At 37.1% G+C, this 20,870-nt stretch overlaps 1 protein-coding gene and 1 long non-coding RNA gene across 2 annotated transcripts; both read right to left on the bottom strand.

Annotated features, from left to right (window-relative positions):
• Nucleotides 1–4,600: 4,600 nt before the first annotated feature.
• LOC136849456 (uncharacterized) lies at nucleotides 4,601–7,173 on the bottom strand. The gene is made up of 2 exons (XM_067122806.1): nucleotides 7,154–7,173; nucleotides 4,601–4,946 (listed from the first exon to the last, which is right to left on the bottom strand). The coding sequence occupies exons 1-2, from the start codon at nucleotides 7,171–7,173 to the stop codon at nucleotides 4,601–4,603; spliced, it is 366 nt and encodes a 121-aa protein (XP_066978907.1).
• A 4,407-nt stretch (nucleotides 7,174–11,580) lies between these two features.
• LOC136849587 (uncharacterized) lies at nucleotides 11,581–14,382 on the bottom strand. The gene is made up of 4 exons (XR_010856327.1): nucleotides 14,266–14,382; nucleotides 12,802–12,946; nucleotides 12,105–12,230; nucleotides 11,581–11,869 (listed from the first exon to the last, which is right to left on the bottom strand). It is a non-coding gene; the product is annotated as an uncharacterized lncRNA (long non-coding RNA).
• Nucleotides 14,383–20,870: the final 6,488 nt, after the last annotated feature.

Here is a 20,870-nt window from a genome sequence, read left to right as displayed (position 1 = left end):
TATATATATATATATATATATATATATATATATATATATATATAGAGAGAGAGAGAGAGAGAGAGAGAGAGAGAGAGAGAGAGAGAGAGAGAGAGAGAATGTTTTCATATGTGTGAGTTGCTATTTTGGGGATAATAGGTGGGCCAATATTTATGTTTCCTTTAGACAGTTATTTACATGAAATGATAACAGAATTATTTAGGAAAATAAAAGATTTATTCTTTGTCGTGTAAGACAAGTAAATCATTCAATTTTTAAACAAAGGGCTGCCATTAAATTCCTCGCTTATAGATTTAATATTCCGCTGAAATAACTATTCGGTTACAAGACGATTTATAAAAGCACATAATTAAAGGAAAGGAATAATGTTTAAGAAAATGTGAAAACACCAAACTAGATTCATATGAATTTTAAGCGTAGTGATTTGATCTTTTTCTCTTTTCATATCTTTCTCATGTAAAGTTTTATCATATGTAAATCATTATATTTCACAAAAGACGGAACGAACTTGACGATAACTGGCAGTTAAATTATTTTTGATACCATTACCTTAAATGACACTTCCTTGTTTTCTTTGAATTGAATTGAATGCAGAATTTAGGCTAAAGGCTAAGCAAGCACTGGGACCTATGAGGTCATTCAGCGCTGAAACGGAAATTTACAATAAAAGGCTTTGAAAAGTGTACCAGGAGAAAGACCTCGGAGTTGCACTATGAAATAATTGTTAGAAGTTGGACAGCAAGATGGAAGAAAGGTAATATGAATGGAGGTGCAGTAAAAGGAATGAATGGGGTTGCAGCTAGGGGCGAAAGGACGCTACAAAGAACCTTTAGTAATGCCTACAGTGCACCACGTGAGGTACACTGACGACTCTACCCCACCCCCCTACGGGGTACCTCTCAAGTATTTCAGTATCTAGAACTATTTAAGGTTACTTTACGCATGAGTCGTCCATTCCCAGTGATCGAATCAGATTTTAACGGATTATTGCCAATATATAAGAGCACCAATTATGATTGAACCGTTATCCTTTCGTTTAGTTACAATATACAATTTATATTTCTCTTCTCCCCAGAATAAAAGTGTTTAAAGTAATTTTATGTCGCGGTGAAAAGTATTTAAGCGAATGCTTCGTTATAAGGATTCGTAATAATCATCCTTTAAGTTAGATTTATTTTCTGTAATGCAGGCGAGGTTATGGGTTGAACATTAAGACTTAAAAGTAAAAACTAATGAAAATGTACACACTATTAAGGACTACGCTATATACTGTATATATATATGTATATTTATATATATACACATATACATACACACACACACATATATATATATATATATATATATGTATATATTTATACATACATATATATATATGCCCCTGTTCACTGGTAGAATATACCAGTGAAACAGAAGGCCCATAAAACACTATGGTTTCAAGCGTTCAAATAGTGTTTTATGGGCCTTCTTATATTCATATTACACTGTAGTATTACAGGAAAAAGACATTCAGTATATATATAAAATACATTCATATATATATATATATATATATATATATATATATATATATATATATATATATATATATATATATATTTCTGACTCACATCAAGATCGAACCCAGGTCTTTCAACTGAAAGGCAAGGGCGCTGCCCACTAGGCCATGGCGTAGTGGGCAACGCCTTGCCTTTTAATTGAAAGACCTGGGTTCGATCCTGATGTGAGTCAGAAAGAAATATATATATATATATATATATATATATATATATATATATATATATATATATATATATATACATACATACATACATACAGTACATATATATACATATACACACACACGCAAACATATTATCAGGAATTAACTAGTCCTAGCAAGGACAGTAATTATTCCCTTGAACAAATTGGCCTAATCGAAACCCGAAACTGATACAGAACGTGAACCTGTCACTTAAGAAAGAAGAAAGTTATACTTCCTCCAACAACCAGCCACTCACTCACGTCAGGCCCTGACTTCTCGCGCTGGTTACAATCATCAATAATTCGTCGTCTTCGATGAAAAACGAGACGATCTTAAAGGTCACTCGCTTCGGAAAGACTTCGCAAGATCGCAGGTGTCAATCATGAGGGCAACGATCGAAGGGTTGATGTCGATGTTGTTCGGAAATTCTGAGAAAAAGAGGAACAGTAAGTGGAATTGTTTGTAGAGAATTGAGACGGAGCGATTGTGCGAATTTCTGCAAACTTTTGTTTGTATTTTTAGCTATTATTTTCTTACTCAACCTCAGGCGACTGTCTCCCACCCCCATTTACTATTTGTAAAACATCTTCATTTTGGCATCACGTATTTATTTACTAGTCTATTTTTTACCAATACTTTTACGGAGGTGAATTTTTACATTTTGCCAGTCTCCTTCTACAGCATTTGTTTTAACAACAAATGAATTTTTTTTCATGTGACCTTTCTTCTGAGTTGTTTTGCTTAATCCTTTTTACATTTTCTCCATTATAGTCTATTTTCTTCTTGCTCTTACAGTCTTCAATAATTTCTAATCCTACATCTTATACACAGTTTATATCAGGATTTCCACGCTACTTTTTATGTTATACTTTTTTTTTATTTATTTATATTTTTTACGTCCTTTTATGCTCTTTTTTCATTTCCTATCTCTCGTCAACAGTTTTTTGTTTTATTTGGTGTAACACAAATTTCTTCACAAATACGAAAATATTAGTTATTATGTGCAAGAAAACTTAAACCTACTATTTTTATGATTATTTTTACACCAAGACGGAAAAAACATTTTACACATTTAGTGAAAACATTAACATTTGAGAAAAACATCGACTTAAAGATTGTTAGATAAAATTATTAGATAAAATATGTGAGAGAGAGAGAGAGAGAGAGAGAGAGAGAGAGAGAGAGAGAGAGAGAGAGAGAGAGAGAGAGAGAGAGAGAGAGAAGCATGAAGATAGAAAGGCAGGCTGATAAATACGCAAAAATCCTAATTAAGACAAGGCTTCTATAGCAGATAATCCTATCAGTTTTCTTGCTCTGTTTACATAATACACACTTATTAAGACTTCTGATGTGAACATTGCATTTTAAGATTCTGGAAGAGTTCAGCAAGTTACTTCTCAAGTAGTCTAACACGGACACACACACACACACATACTATATATATATATATATATATATATATATATATATATATATATATATATATATATATATATATATATATATATATATATATATATATATTATAGTTTGTATATCATATTACGTTGTATACACACACACACACACACACACATTATATATATATATCTTTTATATATATATATATTTATAATTCAGTTAAAAATTATTACGTTATATAAATATATATATTATTTATATATTTATATTTGGACTATTTCCTAGTTTTAAAAATATGATTTTATATATATATATATATATATATATATATATATATATATATATATATATATATATATATATATATATATATATATAGTATATATACATATATCTCATCTTTTTAAACCTGGAAAGTAGTCCAAATAAAAAAGATAAATTGATTCAGTTCCTAACGTCTTTTTAGAAAATGTAATCGAATTGGAACTGAATTTTCTTTCATAGTAGTTTTATTGAAAGGAAATTAAATTTCAGGATTACTGAGTAACAGAGACAGTAGGCCCCAATTATCCAGTAATCCACTTTACACCAGTCCACTTAAGCATGTTTAGCTGCACAGAAAATAAGATTTAAGCAAAAATTAAGATTGTATACCATGCAACAAGTGAAAAATATTATCAAAGCAAAGTACCATGCGATGGTAGTACCCACACGTTATCCTTTGTACTGCCTAGCATCTACCTTGTGTTACCCTTTGTTTCCCTAAGCTAGTACTACTGCAGTGCTACATTCCAACCTCAGTCCGTGATAAGCCTATTCCATCGGCAAATCTCCCTACCAGTCCGTGTGGTTAAATCATTTCTTTGTTACAAAGAAGCCTCACTAAACATGTGCAATGGCTTAAATCATGGTTGAAGTCTTTCAGTGGTAGGAGGCAAGCCTAGAAGTTTTAGTGGCAGGGAGAGCAAGCCTAGAAGTGTTTCATTATGTAGGGAGAGCAATCCTAGAAGTGTTTCTAGTGGTAGGAGAGCCCTGAAGTGTTTCTTTGCAGGGAGAGCAAGACTATAAGTGTTTTTAGTATAAACAAGCCTATGTTTTCTAGTTTGTAAGACTATAAGTGTTTTTAGTCAGGGAGAGCAATGAAGTGACAGTTCATAGAGCAAGATTTAAGTGTTTTTAGTGGTATTTTGCAATTTTTAGAAGTGTTTTTGGTAGGGAGAGCAAGCCTAAGTAGAAAATAGGGAAGCAAGGCTGATAAGTGTTTTTTTGGGAGAGCAATTTTGTAAGTAACATTCAGTGGCAGGGAGAGCAAACTATAATGTTTTTAGGCACCATAGGAGAGCAAGACTAGAAGTGTTTCTATTGCCCCAGGGAGAGCAAGACTATAAGTGTTTTTAGTGGTAGGGAGGCCCCTAGAAGTGTTTCTGGTGGTAGGGAGAGCAAGCCTCAGTGTTTCTAGTGGTAAAGCATGCTAGAAGTGTTTTTAGTGGTAGGGAGAGCAAGGCTAGAAGTGTTTTTAGTGGTAGGGAGAGCAAGTCTAGAAGTGTTTCTAGTGGCAGGGAGAGCAAGACTATAAGTGTTTCTAGTGGTAGGGAGAGCAAGCCTAGAAGCGTTTCTGGTGGTAGGGAGAACAAGCCTTGAAGTGTTTCTAGTGGTAGGGAGAGCAAACCTAGAAGTGTTTCTAGTGGCAGGGAGAGCAAGCCTGGAAGTGTTTCTAGTGGTAGGGAGAGGAAGCCTAAAAGTGTTTCTAGTGGTAGGGAGAGCAAGCCTAGAAGTGTTCCTAGCAGTAGTGAGAGCAAGCCTAGAAGTGTTTCTAGTGGTAGGGAGAGGAAGCCTAAAAGTGTTTCTAGTGGTTGGAAGAGGAAGCCTAGAAGTGTTCTAGTGGTAGGGAGAGGAAGCCTAGAAGTGTTTCTAGTGGTAGGGAGAGGAAGCCTAAAAGTGTTTCTAGTGGTTGGAAGAGGAAGCCTAGAAGTGTTCTAGTGGTAGGGAGAGGAAGCCTAGAAGTGTTTCTAGTGTTAGGGGAGGAAGCCTAAAGTGTTTCTAGTGGTTGGAAGAGGAAGCCTAGAAGTGTTTCTAGTGGTAGGGAGAGCTAGCCTATGAAGGCCTGTGAAAAAGTGAAGATGTCAAATATGACTGAAATTGGAAAAGAAATCTTTTGCTGAGATTGTTGGGAAACTGAAGAATGAATTGTCGAGTTGCACAATCTTCAAACATAGGAAAGGCATTCCTGGAAGGTTGTTTACTGCACAAATGCAAAAGTGAGTTCCATATTGTTGGACAAAGAGCCTGTTAAAATGGTAAAGGCACTAAGCGTGTGGATAGAGGACATGGCAAAGTGGAGGGAACCCTATTAACAGAAACATTCTACGCAGAAGGCCTCATCCCCGTAAGAGCATTTCAGCGATCAGGATCATAATAGATAGAACCAACCAATTTGCAACCAGTAGGGGATGGCTTGACTGATTCAAACATCGATTGAACCTGAAGAACATAAAAATGACTGGAGAAGTGGCGTCAGCCAATAAAAAGGCTCTTAACTGTTTTTGCTGAGTTTAAGAAACTTATTATACGGGGCATTGATCTCAAGCAGGTGTTCATTTGCGATGAAACAAGCCTCTTCTGGAAGAAAAGCCTAGCTGGATCTACGTTCATCAAAGCACAAAGCAGGCACTAGGTATGAAAGGACAGGCTGACTCTGGTGTTATGGGGTAATGCGGACAGCCTTATGATGAAGCATGGTGTTGTGTATCAAGAAAAAAATTCCCGCATTCTGAATAATAAGAACAAGAGGCTTCTTACTGTTTACTGACAACACAGCACCAAGGTACTGCTCACTGCAGTGCTGTTTATGCAGTGATTTGTAATTACTTTATTCTCAGTCAGTTATTTAGAGAAAGAAAACCTGCCTGTCAAAATCCTCTTTATAGCTGATAATGCTCCTGGCCATCCTCAGTCCATCCCCATCATAGACCCAGTTGTGCAGTTTATTTTTGACATCCAGTATGATTGGACTTCTCCAGCCACTCAACTAAGCTATCATTCATGGGTCAAGGCAGTCACATGTACAATTCCTCTGATGATAGACAGGAAACACTTCTACACAGTGCACAGCTATTTCCTGTGCAATGCTGCATAGATAAATAGACCTTAAGCGAGGCTCATGGAACCTTAGACTTACATTTGGATACAAGAGTTTTTGATTGGATTATCGGGCCAAACAGGCATGACCACACAGTCCAAGAAAAATTTATCCAGGGCTTAAAATATTTGAATAAAGCACCTTACATTTCTTTTAATTAAGTACAATTTCATGTCACCAGGAACAAATAAAAAAAAATGTTAATATTACAATTTAAAGAACAGAACATACTTAGCATAACCTAACTCTTAAAGATAAGATAAAAAGCACATTAAACCTAACACCAACCATTCGTACAGGAACACAAAACTTATAACAAAAAGACATGACAAAGTTTTGAAAATGAAAAATGTGTTGGTAAAAGTTAGTGCAAGATAAAATTCGAATATGATATTCGAATAGAGAGAACTCACCTTTTCCTTCTCCGGAAATGCACAAAAACCCCGTGTCTTCCTTGCAATTGCATCCCAGATTCCACGATCTGAAAGTCCCAAATAATTTATCATTAATTTTACTAAATAGAAAAACTATTCAATCGGAAATAATTTTGAAATGAACTGAATTGAATTGAACTGAACTGAATAGACGCCAAAGGCCAAGCACTGAGACCTATGAGGACATTCAGCGCTGAAACGGAAATTGAGATTAAAAGGTTTGAAAGGTGTAACAGGAGGAAAACCTCAAAGCAGTTGTACTATGAATCAATTGTTAGTAGAGGATGGGATGTAAGGTGGAAGAAAGAGAATATGAAAGGAGGTACAGTAAAAGTAACGGAAATGGTTCCAGCTAGGGGCCGAAGGAATGCTGCAAAGAACTTTAAGTAATGGCTACAGTTCACCGCATGCATGAGGTGCACTGACGACACTTACCTCCTACGGGGACAAGTCATTTTGTATTTTGCGTTCGAGTCCAAGATCCAAAAGTCAAAAGCAATTTCTTGTTAAAACTATTAAACAAAAAGCCTTTTTAACAGTACGATACTTCATACATTCTTTTTAACGTATTTCTACTGCTAAACCATTTTCCCTAGTGAAAACGACACTGCCATAGTCATTCTATAGCTGATTCAGATACCTACAAGAAAGTCTCGTCACCAGTGCTTCCGATTTCATCACAACGATTGAGGTATAGGTCATCTGCTAAGAGCTATCGTACTTCCTCTTCATTTAGAACCTTCATTTAGCAATTCCTCGACCCCATATAGTTATGATTTTCTGTGTTTCGCTCTTCTCCTTCATTCTACGACTGAAACGTCTGATTTAGATACCCTGCTCATCGTCCTGACGACCTGTAGTCTATCATTTATAATAAATCACCTAAAAATATTCTGATCCAGTTTATTCAGCTGTGATAACCATTTTACCAAACTGTGGTACTTGATATTTCTCAACATCTAAACGTTCCCTACAAAATTTGTACCAGGCCAAATTTGCAGGCAGACGTGGTTCAGCAATCGATGCATAAATATAATTTGGCTTTTATAGGCCTCTCTCTGTCCTTTGGAAATTCTCCTGAGCTCTGTCTACCCACTTTGCTTCACTTAATCTTCTATCACCTCTTCTCTCGTCGTAGGATAAACCCATTTCATTTACTCGCAAATATCAGTACAAACCATTTCTGTTTCCCACACCCTACAAACTTAAATTAATCGTTCCATCCTCCTAGTTTCTATTGACCCCCGCAGAGGGGTAGTGTCGTCATTGCAGTGTAGGCATTACTTAAGGTTCTTTGCAGCGTCCCTTCGGCCCCTAGCTGCAACCTCTTTCATTCCTTTTGACTGTACCTCCGTTCATATTCTCTTTCTTATAATTTTCTTTCCTCCCCTCTCCTGTCAGTTGTTTCATAGTGCAACTGCGAGGTTTTCTTCCTGTTGCACCTTTCGGACATTTCAGCGCTGAATGACCTCATAGGTCCCTGTGCTTGGCCTCTGGTCTAAATTCTATATTCCATTCCATTCCATCCTAGTTTTTATTGACCCTTTTATCTTTACTCTTGGTCACATTAATGGTCTGATAATTTAAGAATGCCTGCACCTTATATGCACTGCCAACAAGTAATATCTGCATTATCTACAATTAATATCTGCATTATCTACAAGTAATATCTGCAGTATCTACAAGTAATATCTGCAGTATCTACAAGTAATATCTGCAGTATCTACAAGTAATATCTGCAGTATCTACAAGTAATATCTGCACTATCTACAAGTAACATTTGCAGTATCTCCAAGTAATATCTACAGTATCTACAAGTAATATCTGGAGTATCCACAAGTAATATCTGGAGTATCTACAAATATCAACCACTTATACTTCATACTTCAAGCACAAAGTTGCGCAGCCATGTCCTGTCTGTTCTCTGACTTCTCACATCACTCTACCAGTAAAATACCTTTTTGTAAGTTCCATATTCAAAACCACCTAACAGCCCTATGAATTGAATTGAATATAGAATTTAGGCCAAAGGCAAAGTTCTGAGACCTATGAGGTCATTCAGTGCTGATACGGAAATTGTGAGTAAAAAGTTTGAAAGTTGTAACAGGAGGAAAACCTCGCAGTTGCACTATGAATCAGTTGTTAGGAGAGGGTGGTAAGTAAGATGGGGGAGAGAATATGAAAGGAGGTTCAGTAAAAGGAACGAAAGGGGTTGCAGCAAGGGGACGAAGGCACGCTGCAAAGAATCTTAAGTAATGCCTACAGTGCACCGTATGAGGTGCAATGACGGCACTAACCCCCCACGGGTACTAACTGCCCTATGTAATTGTATTGTTTTGCTTTTGCCATAACTTCTAGTCAATCTACGCATCATGCTTCACAATATAAAACTCTTGATACATTTACATCGTATCTTAAGTTTGATCAAAGTTACCTCCGTCTCTAGGATCATGAATTTCACATACACTTTCGCACTTGACATTCTAATGAATGACCCAGTTGTTTCATTACAAACTTGGTCACCACCTTCTTCCTCTTATACAAGAAAGGATATTCCCACAATCAAACCATCTGGAGCGTTTGCCTACCCACCCCGGTGAGTACATGAGGAACGCCATCTCCACATCGTACTATGTCTCTTGAAATTATACTAAAATCACAGTCTTGGCATTTTTCATCCTGTTCTCCATACTTCATCAGATAATCCCCGTAAGAGGGCAGTGTTATCGGTGCACCGCATGCGGTGCCCTTAGGCATTACTTACGGGTCTTACAGGGTGCCTTCAGTCCCTAGCTGAAAACCTTGTCATTCCTATTCCTGTACCTCTGTTCATATTCTTCTATCTTACATTCCATCCTCTCCTAACAATTGTTTCATAGTGCAACTGCGAGGTTTTCTTCCTGTTACACCGTTCAAACATCTCTTAAATTCCCTTCAGTGCTGAATGACCCCGTAGGCCCCTGCGCTCAGCCTCTGGCCTAAATTTTATATTCCATTCCATTCCCATCAGACAATTTCACAATCATTCTCACAACGGGCAGTTCCACCCGTGTCGTCATTCAGATCAGCCTCTCTCGTGTCATCTACATTTCATAACTCAGCAAAATGGTCGCTCCATCGACGAAAGACTGCAATTTTGTCAGTCAGCAACAACTGACCATTTTGCTGGTTTTATTACATAGTCCCTTTGCTAACTAACCATCGACTAATTTTCTTAGACCCTTTCGTCCTTGCTATCTTGTTTAATCAAAATTCACCGTACTGATCAAGATCTCGAAGCTAGTACTTGTGTAGGTAAATTCTCCATGGTTAAGTTGTTAAACGGTTACCGTTTTAATACAACAAAATCTTAACATACCCCACGAAATACAGTTTTTAGACTAAAACCTGCTTGCAATTACTGACAATGTTGAAACAGTTTCGTTTCTACGTATTCGTGACCTGTTTTAGTGATTTCCCATAACTGGCAACTTAAAACCTCAGAACTAGACAACCTTATGTAACTACGACAAGACTTATTTACGCAGACAGAGTGGCCCATCTTTCTGAAATGTACTGTGCCTACAGCACACTGTGGCATTAAGAAACACCCCTTCAATATTACCGAATATCTTCTGTCTTATGAAAAATCAACGGTTTTTACGTAAGGAAAAATATTACGAGCAGGTGAAAACTTTCATACCAAGTATCTGCCATATCGTGAAAGCGTGTTGGTTCCCCGTAGTAAATCTACCACCAGTTGAACGGTCGTTCCATTTAAGCCCCGTCCACACTAGCGGGCACTGCCCGACGAGCAAACACTATTCCCATAACCCGTTCCACCATACTGGCCGACCGAGTGTGGAGCCAGGACGATGCTATTGTCTAGTAACACTGCTTCCGAAGCGAGAGAAAATATAATTGGCTAAAGTGCCCGTCGGTTATGCCCGCTAGTGTGGACAGGCCATTACGTGAAATTAGTAACTAGCACAATTTTCGACAAACTTATCCTTGGGTATTACTAGGCCATATGAGGCTGCCAACTCATAATTGAAGCCTAATTGTGTTATAATTCAAGCTATTGATCAATGATTTTTACATTACCTCAAGTACTGCTTACCTACCTCCAGCCTAGTTACAAAGTAACAGATGAAAGCTTGACAAGACGTCCAAAACCTAAATCAGGACATACACCATTACATTGCGGACAAGGTATGATCTACGGCTCGCTGAGGGTAGTAAGTGTGTTAGTACCACTACCATCGTCCATATTAGGTCTACCAGTTCCCAATATTTCTTTCGATTTTCTCTCGAAAGTAGCAAGTGTTGAAATTTATTCCTTTTTGGCTTGAAAATTCAGCGACTTACTCTAAACACGCTGTATCTTAGCCATTGAAATTGTATTGATTCCTGGGGTTCCTACAGATTCTTAATCATACCCTAGTGCAGTTTTCCAGTTACCTAGGTCTAGCGTAATATTGTGGTTTAATATAACTTCACCCAAGAGATTAAAACCTACTGCAGTTAGTACTTACAGTAACTGACGATGGGTTACTGTCGATGGAAGTCCAAGGATTTCCATGTACAGTCAAATTAACATTCATTGTAAAGGTTCAGGTCTCGAAAGTACCTCTTTCATTTTAGTTCATTGTAACTCATTTTTAATATTTTGCAAGCCTTACAACAAATACTGTGTTTACCAGGAATTTCAGGCCTCCCAAAAGGCAAGTCAGTAATTTCAATTTGTAACTTTCTGGAACAATACTTTCCTTTTTTTAACAGTTCGTATTAACATTGAGGAAGTAGATCATTTATTACTTTTCCTTACTTTAAAGCTAAAATACACACAAGATAGAGGATAAAGATGAAATAATTTAATACTCTAATTTACTATAATTTTCTATTTTTTCCTCACTTTGATAACCATACTAACATGAGGATAATTTACCATTGTTTCAGAGGAATAGTTCGTTATTAATCTCCCAAGACATTTGAGAGGTTTCATGTAAACCCATGGCTAGCATTCATATGCCAGCACCATCACGACAGCATACGCTTCAGGACGCAGGATTTTTTTTTTTTTTTTTATACCAGTTTAGGACACACACCTTCGACGAGAATATTGGCCTCTCTCGTTTTGGTTACCAAGTCACACCGGTCTGACATCAAAACCTGGAATAGAACATTAAAATTCAAAGATTTTCCCAGTAACGATTAAGAAGTTATTGTACTCTAAAGTTCCCCTCTGGGAAAATGTATACTCAAGAGAGGCAAATTGTTACTGAACTTAAGAATCCAGAGAAACTACGTAAATAAAAAAACCTAAACTTGTTACTGAACTTAGAATCCAGAAATAATAAATTAGATAATTCAAAACTAATCAGATTAACAGTAAATGAAATATTACCTTTCCAGGAATTCAGGATAACATTCTCAATTTTCATTCTACTGGCTTGGTTCGCTTATCTGTAACTGCGATCTAAAGGGTCTGCATCCAAAAATCAGCCAGGCCACATGAGATACAGGTTTTCACCTGAAAAAATTTAAGAGCTGCAAAACATTCCGATAGTGCATTCTATTAACGTTATGTAACGAAGACTATGGATCAAAGTATAAATTCTTTCGTACTTACGATTAAGTACCCTACATTAGAAACGTTAAGTCTGAAGTGTTACAATAAAGTAAAAAATAGCAAGTATTGTTGTGAGTTAGGTACAATTAAGGCACAATTAAGTACATGATGTCAAGTAAGTAAAATTTCCCCATGCCAAGAACTAAGTTTTTATTTTAAGATTATGAAAAATTTAACTTCATGCTAATTTTCCTGAACAAAAAGTTATTTTATGAAATAAATGTCTTTACTCTACTCTAATGAAACTTAAGATTGAGCAAAAATGTTGATTGATCTAACAATAAACTAGAACAATAAATATCAAACTTCATAAGAAAACTAACTACTTTTCCTCCCTTGAACTAATTATGGCAGGACTTCCGTCCTACCATAACTAGTTCGAAGGGAGTACCTCCACCCCTTGAGGGGCCCCGCCCCTAAAAGGGTGGAGGGTAAAAGAAAAAAAAACAAGTAAAAGCAACAAGACACTCACCGTTTCCTTCTATCTTCTCTAGTTACCTATCTTCTTGAACGCTGAAGCAAGGAGACTATTCCTTCAAGATTCCTTCGTCCAGACTGAGGACTGAAAACCCAACGCTGGTATGTAGCCACCCGAATTGGCACTAACACTGACGTACCTGAAATAGGAATCATTTAATTAACTACGGTCCATTTTATGCTTCAGTGTCAAAGCAGATTTTCCCTTTACTACAGAGTTTACATCGACCGGGGGGCTAAATCATTCAGCCAAATCCTTAATACAAGAATAGTCTACCTCTCCCAGGACTCAAACATTCGCTCAGAAAAAATATTCCCTCAGAAAACAAACCATTTTACATTAAAAGACTAACGTGCTAAAAAGTCTAACCCAAGCAAACATTTTATACCAAAACTTAACTTTACCAGGCCTTAAACAGTATACACAAAAAAAAAAAAAAATAAAACTTGACCAGGACTCGTACATCTCAAAATAAATTTTACAATAAAAGACCAAGTTACAAGGGTTAAAAGTCTTACTAACCCAAGCAAAAGTTTTATAACACCAAAAACTTAATATACCAGGACTCACATTCTCAATCAGGACTCACATTTCAGAAAAAATAAAAACTTTACCAGGCCTCATACACTCGCAGAAAAAAATACATTTTACATTTAAAGATTAAGTCACAAGTATGAAAATTCTTACTAACCCAAACAAACCTTTTAAAACTCCAAAAAAAAAAACTTTCATAAGCGCAAAACCATTCAGTAAAAGTCGTAATACAAGAACAGTTTATCTAATCTGAGATAAACTCAATTAAATGAACTCTGGCGAGTTATAACGCTCAGCGTCAAGAAGTATTCTCCACCTAGAGCACGGTAGGCATTGATTAAGGAGAAATATCAAAGTCAGATCCTTAAAACCATAGTTCACCAAAACCAGAATTAAAATATTGGCACAAAAACATTTACATTAAAGACTCACTAGTGTCACAATAACCCCATCAGTCACTTTGTAACGCCAAAAACCCAACCTTCATAGAAGCAAAACCGCTTAAAATCCTCGACACTAATAGTTTACCAAAATCAGGATTAAAATATTCGTACAGAATACAGTTAAAGAAATATAAGTGTGATGGTACCCTGCTAACCCAAACAAACCTTTTATTTCATCAAAAACCCAACCCAACTTCCATAGCAGCAAGACCATTCGGTAAAATCCTCGACACTAACATTTCATCAAAATCACTGCTAACACACCCACGCAGAAAACTTACATTAAAGATTGACAAGTATGGCAATACCCTACTAACCTAAGTCATTTTATTACACCAAAAACCCAACTTCCACAGAGGAAAACCATTCAGCAAAACCCTTGACAATAGTTGACAAAATCTGAACTAAACATTCGTACAGAACACCATTACACTAAAATAGTGAAACAACGCCCCACAAACCCAACACAAACGCTACTCACATTGTAAAACCGAAAACTGAACTTCCACAAGCAGAATCAATACACTACGTTTGTCGGTCGAAGTAGAACTAACCCGGTTCTTCCAAACTGCTGCCGACGAAGGTACACGTCGCCTACCAAGGACGATCAGCTACAGGAACAACTGCTTCTGCCAAGGACAATCGTTACCGAAGAAGAACAGTCGCTCCTTTCTTCTTGGCGAAAATTTGGTCTTTAAAACATGATTGCTCCTGTGCTTTGCTCAAGCATTTTCCTTTTCACCGATTTTCTTTTATTGACGATTTATTAATTCACGAAACATTCGCGAAGTGTAGAAACCATTTTACGCCCAAGCGGGCTATATTTTTTATTTGTTTCATTCGCAAGTTTTGCGAGAATCCTTCCCGTACAGGGAAAACGCCTTAATTTTCAAACAATACACGCATGTAGTTTGCTCTTTCTGATCTTTAAGCATTTTTTTTTCTCGTTACAGTTGCACTTCAAACAACATTCATTATACATTCACATACAATAAAATGTCTACATTACATACAATAAAATGCCTTTGGATAACTTCTATTCGACGATAGCACAATAGCTACTTGGTCATGAAGACGGTTTCATTAGGCTAGGTTACAAAGACGGTATCCTTGAATTATACGTTTTATTTGCTGGTGTCATGTGTTTATTTTGTTTTTATATAATATAGTCTCATTGAAAATAGTTAAATGAATACAACTTATTTCCTTGGATTATTTACAACGTTGAAAGTACATTTTCACAGGCTAATCAAGACTATGGTAGGATTTTTGGGTACACAGGGGCAGGGTAGCTTAGGCCAGTCTAGTCACCATTCCTCTGCCTGCATTCTGGACGTGTTTGCAACACGGCCCTTGCGTGAATTAGTCGTGGGTACTTATGAAAATCCTTGGGGGCAAATGTCAACCTTTTAACAAATTCATGAGTGAATATTGAACTGGTTTTTTTTTAGAGCCACACCTTCAATGGGCGTCTTTTTTGGGCGTTAATGATTTTTTTTGTTGCTTTTAGCAAGCCTCTTATCGCCGGAGTATCGTCTCTTGACGCCATGGCTGCAACAGAGAACTGAGCAAAAATTAACTGTATAGTTAGTGGTGAAGATTTACTTGCACAGGAACACCTGAAAGTTAGTGGAGGCCTTTAGGGAATGGGAAATTCCTTGGCTAAAGATATTAAGCATCTGGAAACATCACATTCCTAACAAACAGTCCCCCTCTCTCTCTCTCTCTCTCTCTCTCTCTCTCTCTCTCTCTCTCTCTCTCTCTCTCTCTTTTCCTTTTACTCCCTGAATATTTGTCACTGTTTGTACGTTTTCAGCACGAGTGAAGTGTACTGTATGTAAATAGGTATTTGTAATTCAGCTTTGACAAAGAGAGGTACTTCCCTTTCCAAAATACATATTTACATTTTTCCCAGCGTCAGAAAGGTTTTTGTTTATGTAAATAGTGTCCATCCGGAAGGGCTCTTTACCCCTCAAACTCTGACAGAAAATTCTGGTGATGGACAGAAATTTCTCTGGCTCTTGAATTGCTATGCACCATTTGTTGTTGATTCTCGTTTATTTTTATTATTTAGAATAATAATGTATCAAAATATCAATGTTTTGCGTTTGTAGTGAGCTTTCGTGAAATAAATAACCAACTCTCTGGGTCAGACAGAGTTTTAGCTGTATCTCCTGCCTGTCTGTCTGTCTGTCTCCTACACGTAAAAGCATTTCAAAACTTAAATCCTGTCTCCCTGTCTGTCTCTTATGTACAAAAACATTGTAAATGTTATATCCTGCTGTCTATCTGTCCCTTATGCACAAAAACTTGGCAAATGTTATATCCTGTCTGTCTGACTGTCTCTTACGCACAAAAACATTGTAAATGTTATTATTTGTCTGTCTGTCTGTCCCTTACGCACAAAAACATGGCAAATGTTATATCCTGTCTATCTGTCTATCTCTTATGCACAAGAACATTGAAATAGTTCTATTCTGCAACACAGATGGTGAATGCAATCTGAAAGCCTGTCTTTTTTTTTTGTCTGTCTGCGTGCTTGTCTGACTGTCTCTTGCACACAAAAACATTGCAGAGGTTATATCCTGGAAGCTGGAGTGTAGGAGAATGCCGTCTGTCTGTCTGTCTGTATATATGTTTCTTACTCCCAAAAGCTCTGCATAGGTTATATCACAGGAGACAATTACAGTAGAACGGTATGAAGTTTGTCCTGGAAAGGTCGTCCAAAAGTATCGCGTCTCTTTCCACGAAGTCAGCTGATTTCCATTTATGGATATTTTGGGGCGTTCCAGGTTCTCAATTCAAGTTTCATTTCCGCTTTCCAGGAACCGACTTCCTCCATTAAGGAAGCAACAAGGAAGGTATTGGGTTCCCAGGCTATAATTCCTTCCCTGTACAATCGTCAATCTCTCTCTCTCTCTCTCTCTCTCTCTCTCTCTCTCTCTCTCTCTCTTCTTACACACTGACGCACACATCTTCCAAAGAGTATATTCAGGAAGTCACAGAGAAATGAAACCTAAGGTCATTCTGGAAAGGTCTTCCAGAAGTATTGTGTCTCTTTCCAGGATGTGAACTAATTCTCGTTCATGGATATTGTAGTGCATTCCCTGACTCATAATTCAAGTTCCATTTCCGCTTCGCAATTTCTTTCCATGAACCGATTTTCTGCTTTCAGAAAGCAACCTGGAAGGTATTACATCCCAGTGAATAACTTTTCCTTGGAAGGTCAGATGGATGGTTTGAATTAAACTGACCTTGTAGGGCAGAACGGGCCTTTGTCCAAAGCGATATATCAGCCTGTTTAAACATCCACTGGTTTAAGAGGTCTGGTGTGGACTTCTGAACTCAACCTACCATGCAAAATACCTATAAAAATGCATTGTATCATTCTCAGATACAAGAAATCAACTACGTGATACTTTTGTCCCAAACGTGTAAAGTAAGATAATTTTCCGAAAACAATAATTACTAAATTCTAGTTAAAATACAATTTTCGAGTTCGGATTTTAATGTTTTCATAGGAAATGTATCCTTATAATATTAGGAAAACGAGAAGACATTTGCTCGCAGCACTTAATTATTCATACAGTTTACTGAGTGCTTTGTGTGGATATTGCATTCATGAATATTTTGCAGTGTACTGTGACTTGGGTTTTCGATACACGATGATGCAAATGCACATGCAACAAAGAGAATACACACAGACACATGAATATGAGGTACCCAAATGTATCCCGGTACTCACGACCAATATCCCACAAGGTAGAAGTGGAAATAAACTGAATTTTTAAAAATTTCTTTAAGAAACCCGGAGTGCGTTCACAAACCCAATCCACCTAACATGGATTTCATTGCTAATATTCCCTCTATGAAGGGGATGGGGTTGGGGTGGGGCCGGGGGAGAAGAGGGGGAAAGAAAGGCCAGCTCAAATAATTGAACGCCTCAAGCCCGGATAAATAGGGAGGGTTGGAATCAGGATGGGCATCCGTCCGTAGCACATTTGCCAAAGCCTATAATGAAGTAAGCCGGTCAAGACTGAAACAGATGGTAGAAGCTCATTCAAAACAGCGACCCCCACCAGGGACTAAGCCTAAAAGAAGAAGAAGAAGAAGAAGAAGAAGAAGAAGAAGAAGAAGAAGAAGAAGAAGATATTTTTAAAGTTCAAAGCTCTGGAGGGCATAGTTCCAAAATTCATTAAAAGTATGAATGATATTTTTGAAATGGCTGCGAAAGTTAAAAAAAATGACTTATTTCCTCCCACGCCGGCATAAGGCCTATATTGGAAAATAGTCCAATATATATTCATCAGTTAACTTTAAATGCAAATCGAAATGTAACCAAACTAGGATCGACACACTTCAATGTTTTTTTATTTTTTTAACATTTGAATGAAAAAATATACCGACAAAGTTTTCTAATACAGTCTGAATCACGTTACTGATAAAAAGTAGAACATAGGCCTAGGAAGATGTCTAGATTGGATTAATTTTAGTTATACTTTGATTTATTTAAAAGAATAAGATCAAATTTCATTTCTGGCAAACTTATTTGATTCAATGTAATAACTATAATAGGTAAACTTACAGTACGTGATAAAAAAGTAAACCCGAATGAGATAATTACAATACACTAATTATTATTTTTTAAATAATATAATAAAAACTTATATCTATTATTGTGTCATGCAATATAAAATCAACCAACAGACGTCAGCTTTTAAAATAGTCTGTCAATTCTCCTCCACAAATGTAAGCTAAAATGAAATAATTCTCCTCCATATCTTTAAGGATTCGAAATTAAAATAAAAGATATACAATTTTTACTGAGAAAATTTCATCATCAAAGTCTAACGGAACCATTACCGATTTCTTTTTCGGAGCTGGAATTTGAGAAAAAAAGAAGATTCCATACGAATGGGAATTCTTCCTAAATTATTCATATCTGTTGATTCAATAATAGGGAAAATAAGGAAGAAAAATACGAAGGAAGAAAAATGGGTCACTACTTTTTCAACGGAAGGACATCAAAGTTCTCTTTCCATTCGTCTGGATCCATCTCTTCATTAAAGCTCCCTTCAATACGTCAGAGCATCTTTTTCATTAAGGACCATTTGTCTTAATGAGTCTTTCTTTATTACATCATCACTTTCATGATGCCATGGGAGTATTCATTAACCGATTATTTCCATCACGAACATGATAACCCTGGAAAACAGGAGGCTTTGTCGCCTGCGACCCTGGAACAGGATTTCTTTTTTTTTTTTTGCAGATTCCAGTTTGAGTTCGCTTGATAACTTCATAGAAGGTGGACCTGGAATGTCTACGATTATTCCAACCCTCTTAAAATTCCTCGAAATCATCCATATGGCTGGGGTGCCGTTTTCTGTTCTTGAAGAAAGCTGGAATATTCTACAACAGCTTTCTTTTTTTTGCAGATTCCAGTTTGAGTTCGCTTGATAACTTCATAGAAGATGGACCTAGAATGTCTGCGATTATTCCAACCTTCTTAAAATTCCTCGAAGTCAGCATATGGCTGGGGTAGCCGTTTTCTGTTCTTGAAGGAAGCTGGAATATTCTACAACAGCTGGTCACATTCTCCAGCTGTCCTTGTTTATCTTACAGCTGAAAAAGGTGGCTCCTGGAAAGTCCTCTGCAAATACAGGTCTCGCTGGATCCTGTGTACCCATAGGCGACAAAGCCCGAGGAGTGATAGTCGCTGGTTTGCGAGAGGGACAGTTAAAACCATTCGATCCTACTGAGGGATCCAACTTGCATGCACACCATGAAGTGTAATGCCCGACACAGTCATTTTTTCATGACGTCGATACGCCCAGAATATCATATGGCCAAGGGAAGGTAAATAAGAGAATAACTTTTCAAATTCATAATTTCAATGTATAGACAGCAGAACCTTACTTTCGACTAATTGAAAATTATATAGACTAATATATAACCTCATAGTAACCAAGATCCATTTTCCAGAAAACGCATTTCTAATATCTGTCACTTCTAGGCCAGCAGGCAGCTTTATATGGATCCAGCCAAAGGATTCCAGCTCCAGTCTTTGAAACTAAGGAAGTACATCAAACGCCTGCTTTCTTTTATGTTACAGAAATTCGACTGGGCCACAATATTATGTGTAATATTTATGGGAAATGTTATTGACAAGTATGAGGCATTGTGTGCCAGTTATTTTTCTGGTAGGATCGTCAGTATTCGGTGCTCTCTCTCTCTCTCTCTCTCTCTCTCTCTCTCTCTCTCTCTCTCTCTCTCTCTCTCTCTCTCTCTCTCTCTCTCTTTTAATTTAAGAAAGCTGTAAATGTTACTTTTTATATTTTCTCATAAGATCGTCCGTACTCGATGATCTCTCTCTCTCTCTCTCTCTCTCTCTCTCTCTCTCTCTCTCTCTCTCTGTGCTTAATTTAAGAAAACTGTAAATATTACCTTTTATATTTTCTTGTTAGATCGTCCGTATTCGATGATTTCTCTCTCTCTCTCTCTCTCTCTCTCTAATTTAAGAAACTGTAAATGTTACTTTTTATATTTTCTCATAAGATCGTCCGTACTCGATTATTTCTCTCTCTCTCTCTCTCTCTCTCTCTCTCTCTCTCTCTCTCTCTCTCTCTCTCTCTCTCTCTCTCTCTCTCTCTCTCTCTCTCTCTCTCTCTCCCGGTTTAATGTAAGATAACTGTAAATATTACCTTTTAGATTTTCTGGTAAGAACGTCCGTACTCGATGATTTCTCTCTCTCTCTCTCCCCTCTCTCTCTCTCTCTCTCTCTCTCTCTCTCTCTCTCTCTCTCTCTCTCTCTCTCTCTCTCTCTCTCTCTCTCTCTCTCTCTCTTTAATTTAAGAAAACAGTAAATGTTACTTTTTATATTTTCTCATAAGATTGTCCGTACTTGATGATTTCTCTCTCTCTCTCTCTCTCTCTCTCTCTCTCTCTCTCTCTCTCTCTCTCTCTCTCTCTCTCTCTCTCTCTCTCCGTTTTAATGGAAGATAACTGTAAATATTACCTTTTAGATTTTCTGGTAAGATCGTCCGTACTCGATGATTTCTCTCTCTCTCTCTCTCTCTCTCTCTCTCT

The sequence above is a fragment of the Macrobrachium rosenbergii genome, chromosome 21 (assembly GCF_040412425.1).
Source record: "Macrobrachium rosenbergii isolate ZJJX-2024 chromosome 21, ASM4041242v1, whole genome shotgun sequence".
Classification (NCBI taxonomy): domain Eukaryota; kingdom Metazoa; phylum Arthropoda; class Malacostraca; order Decapoda; family Palaemonidae; genus Macrobrachium; species Macrobrachium rosenbergii.
The sequence above is the reverse complement of the archived record's forward strand: the minus strand, read 5'-3'. Positions and strand labels throughout refer to the sequence as shown.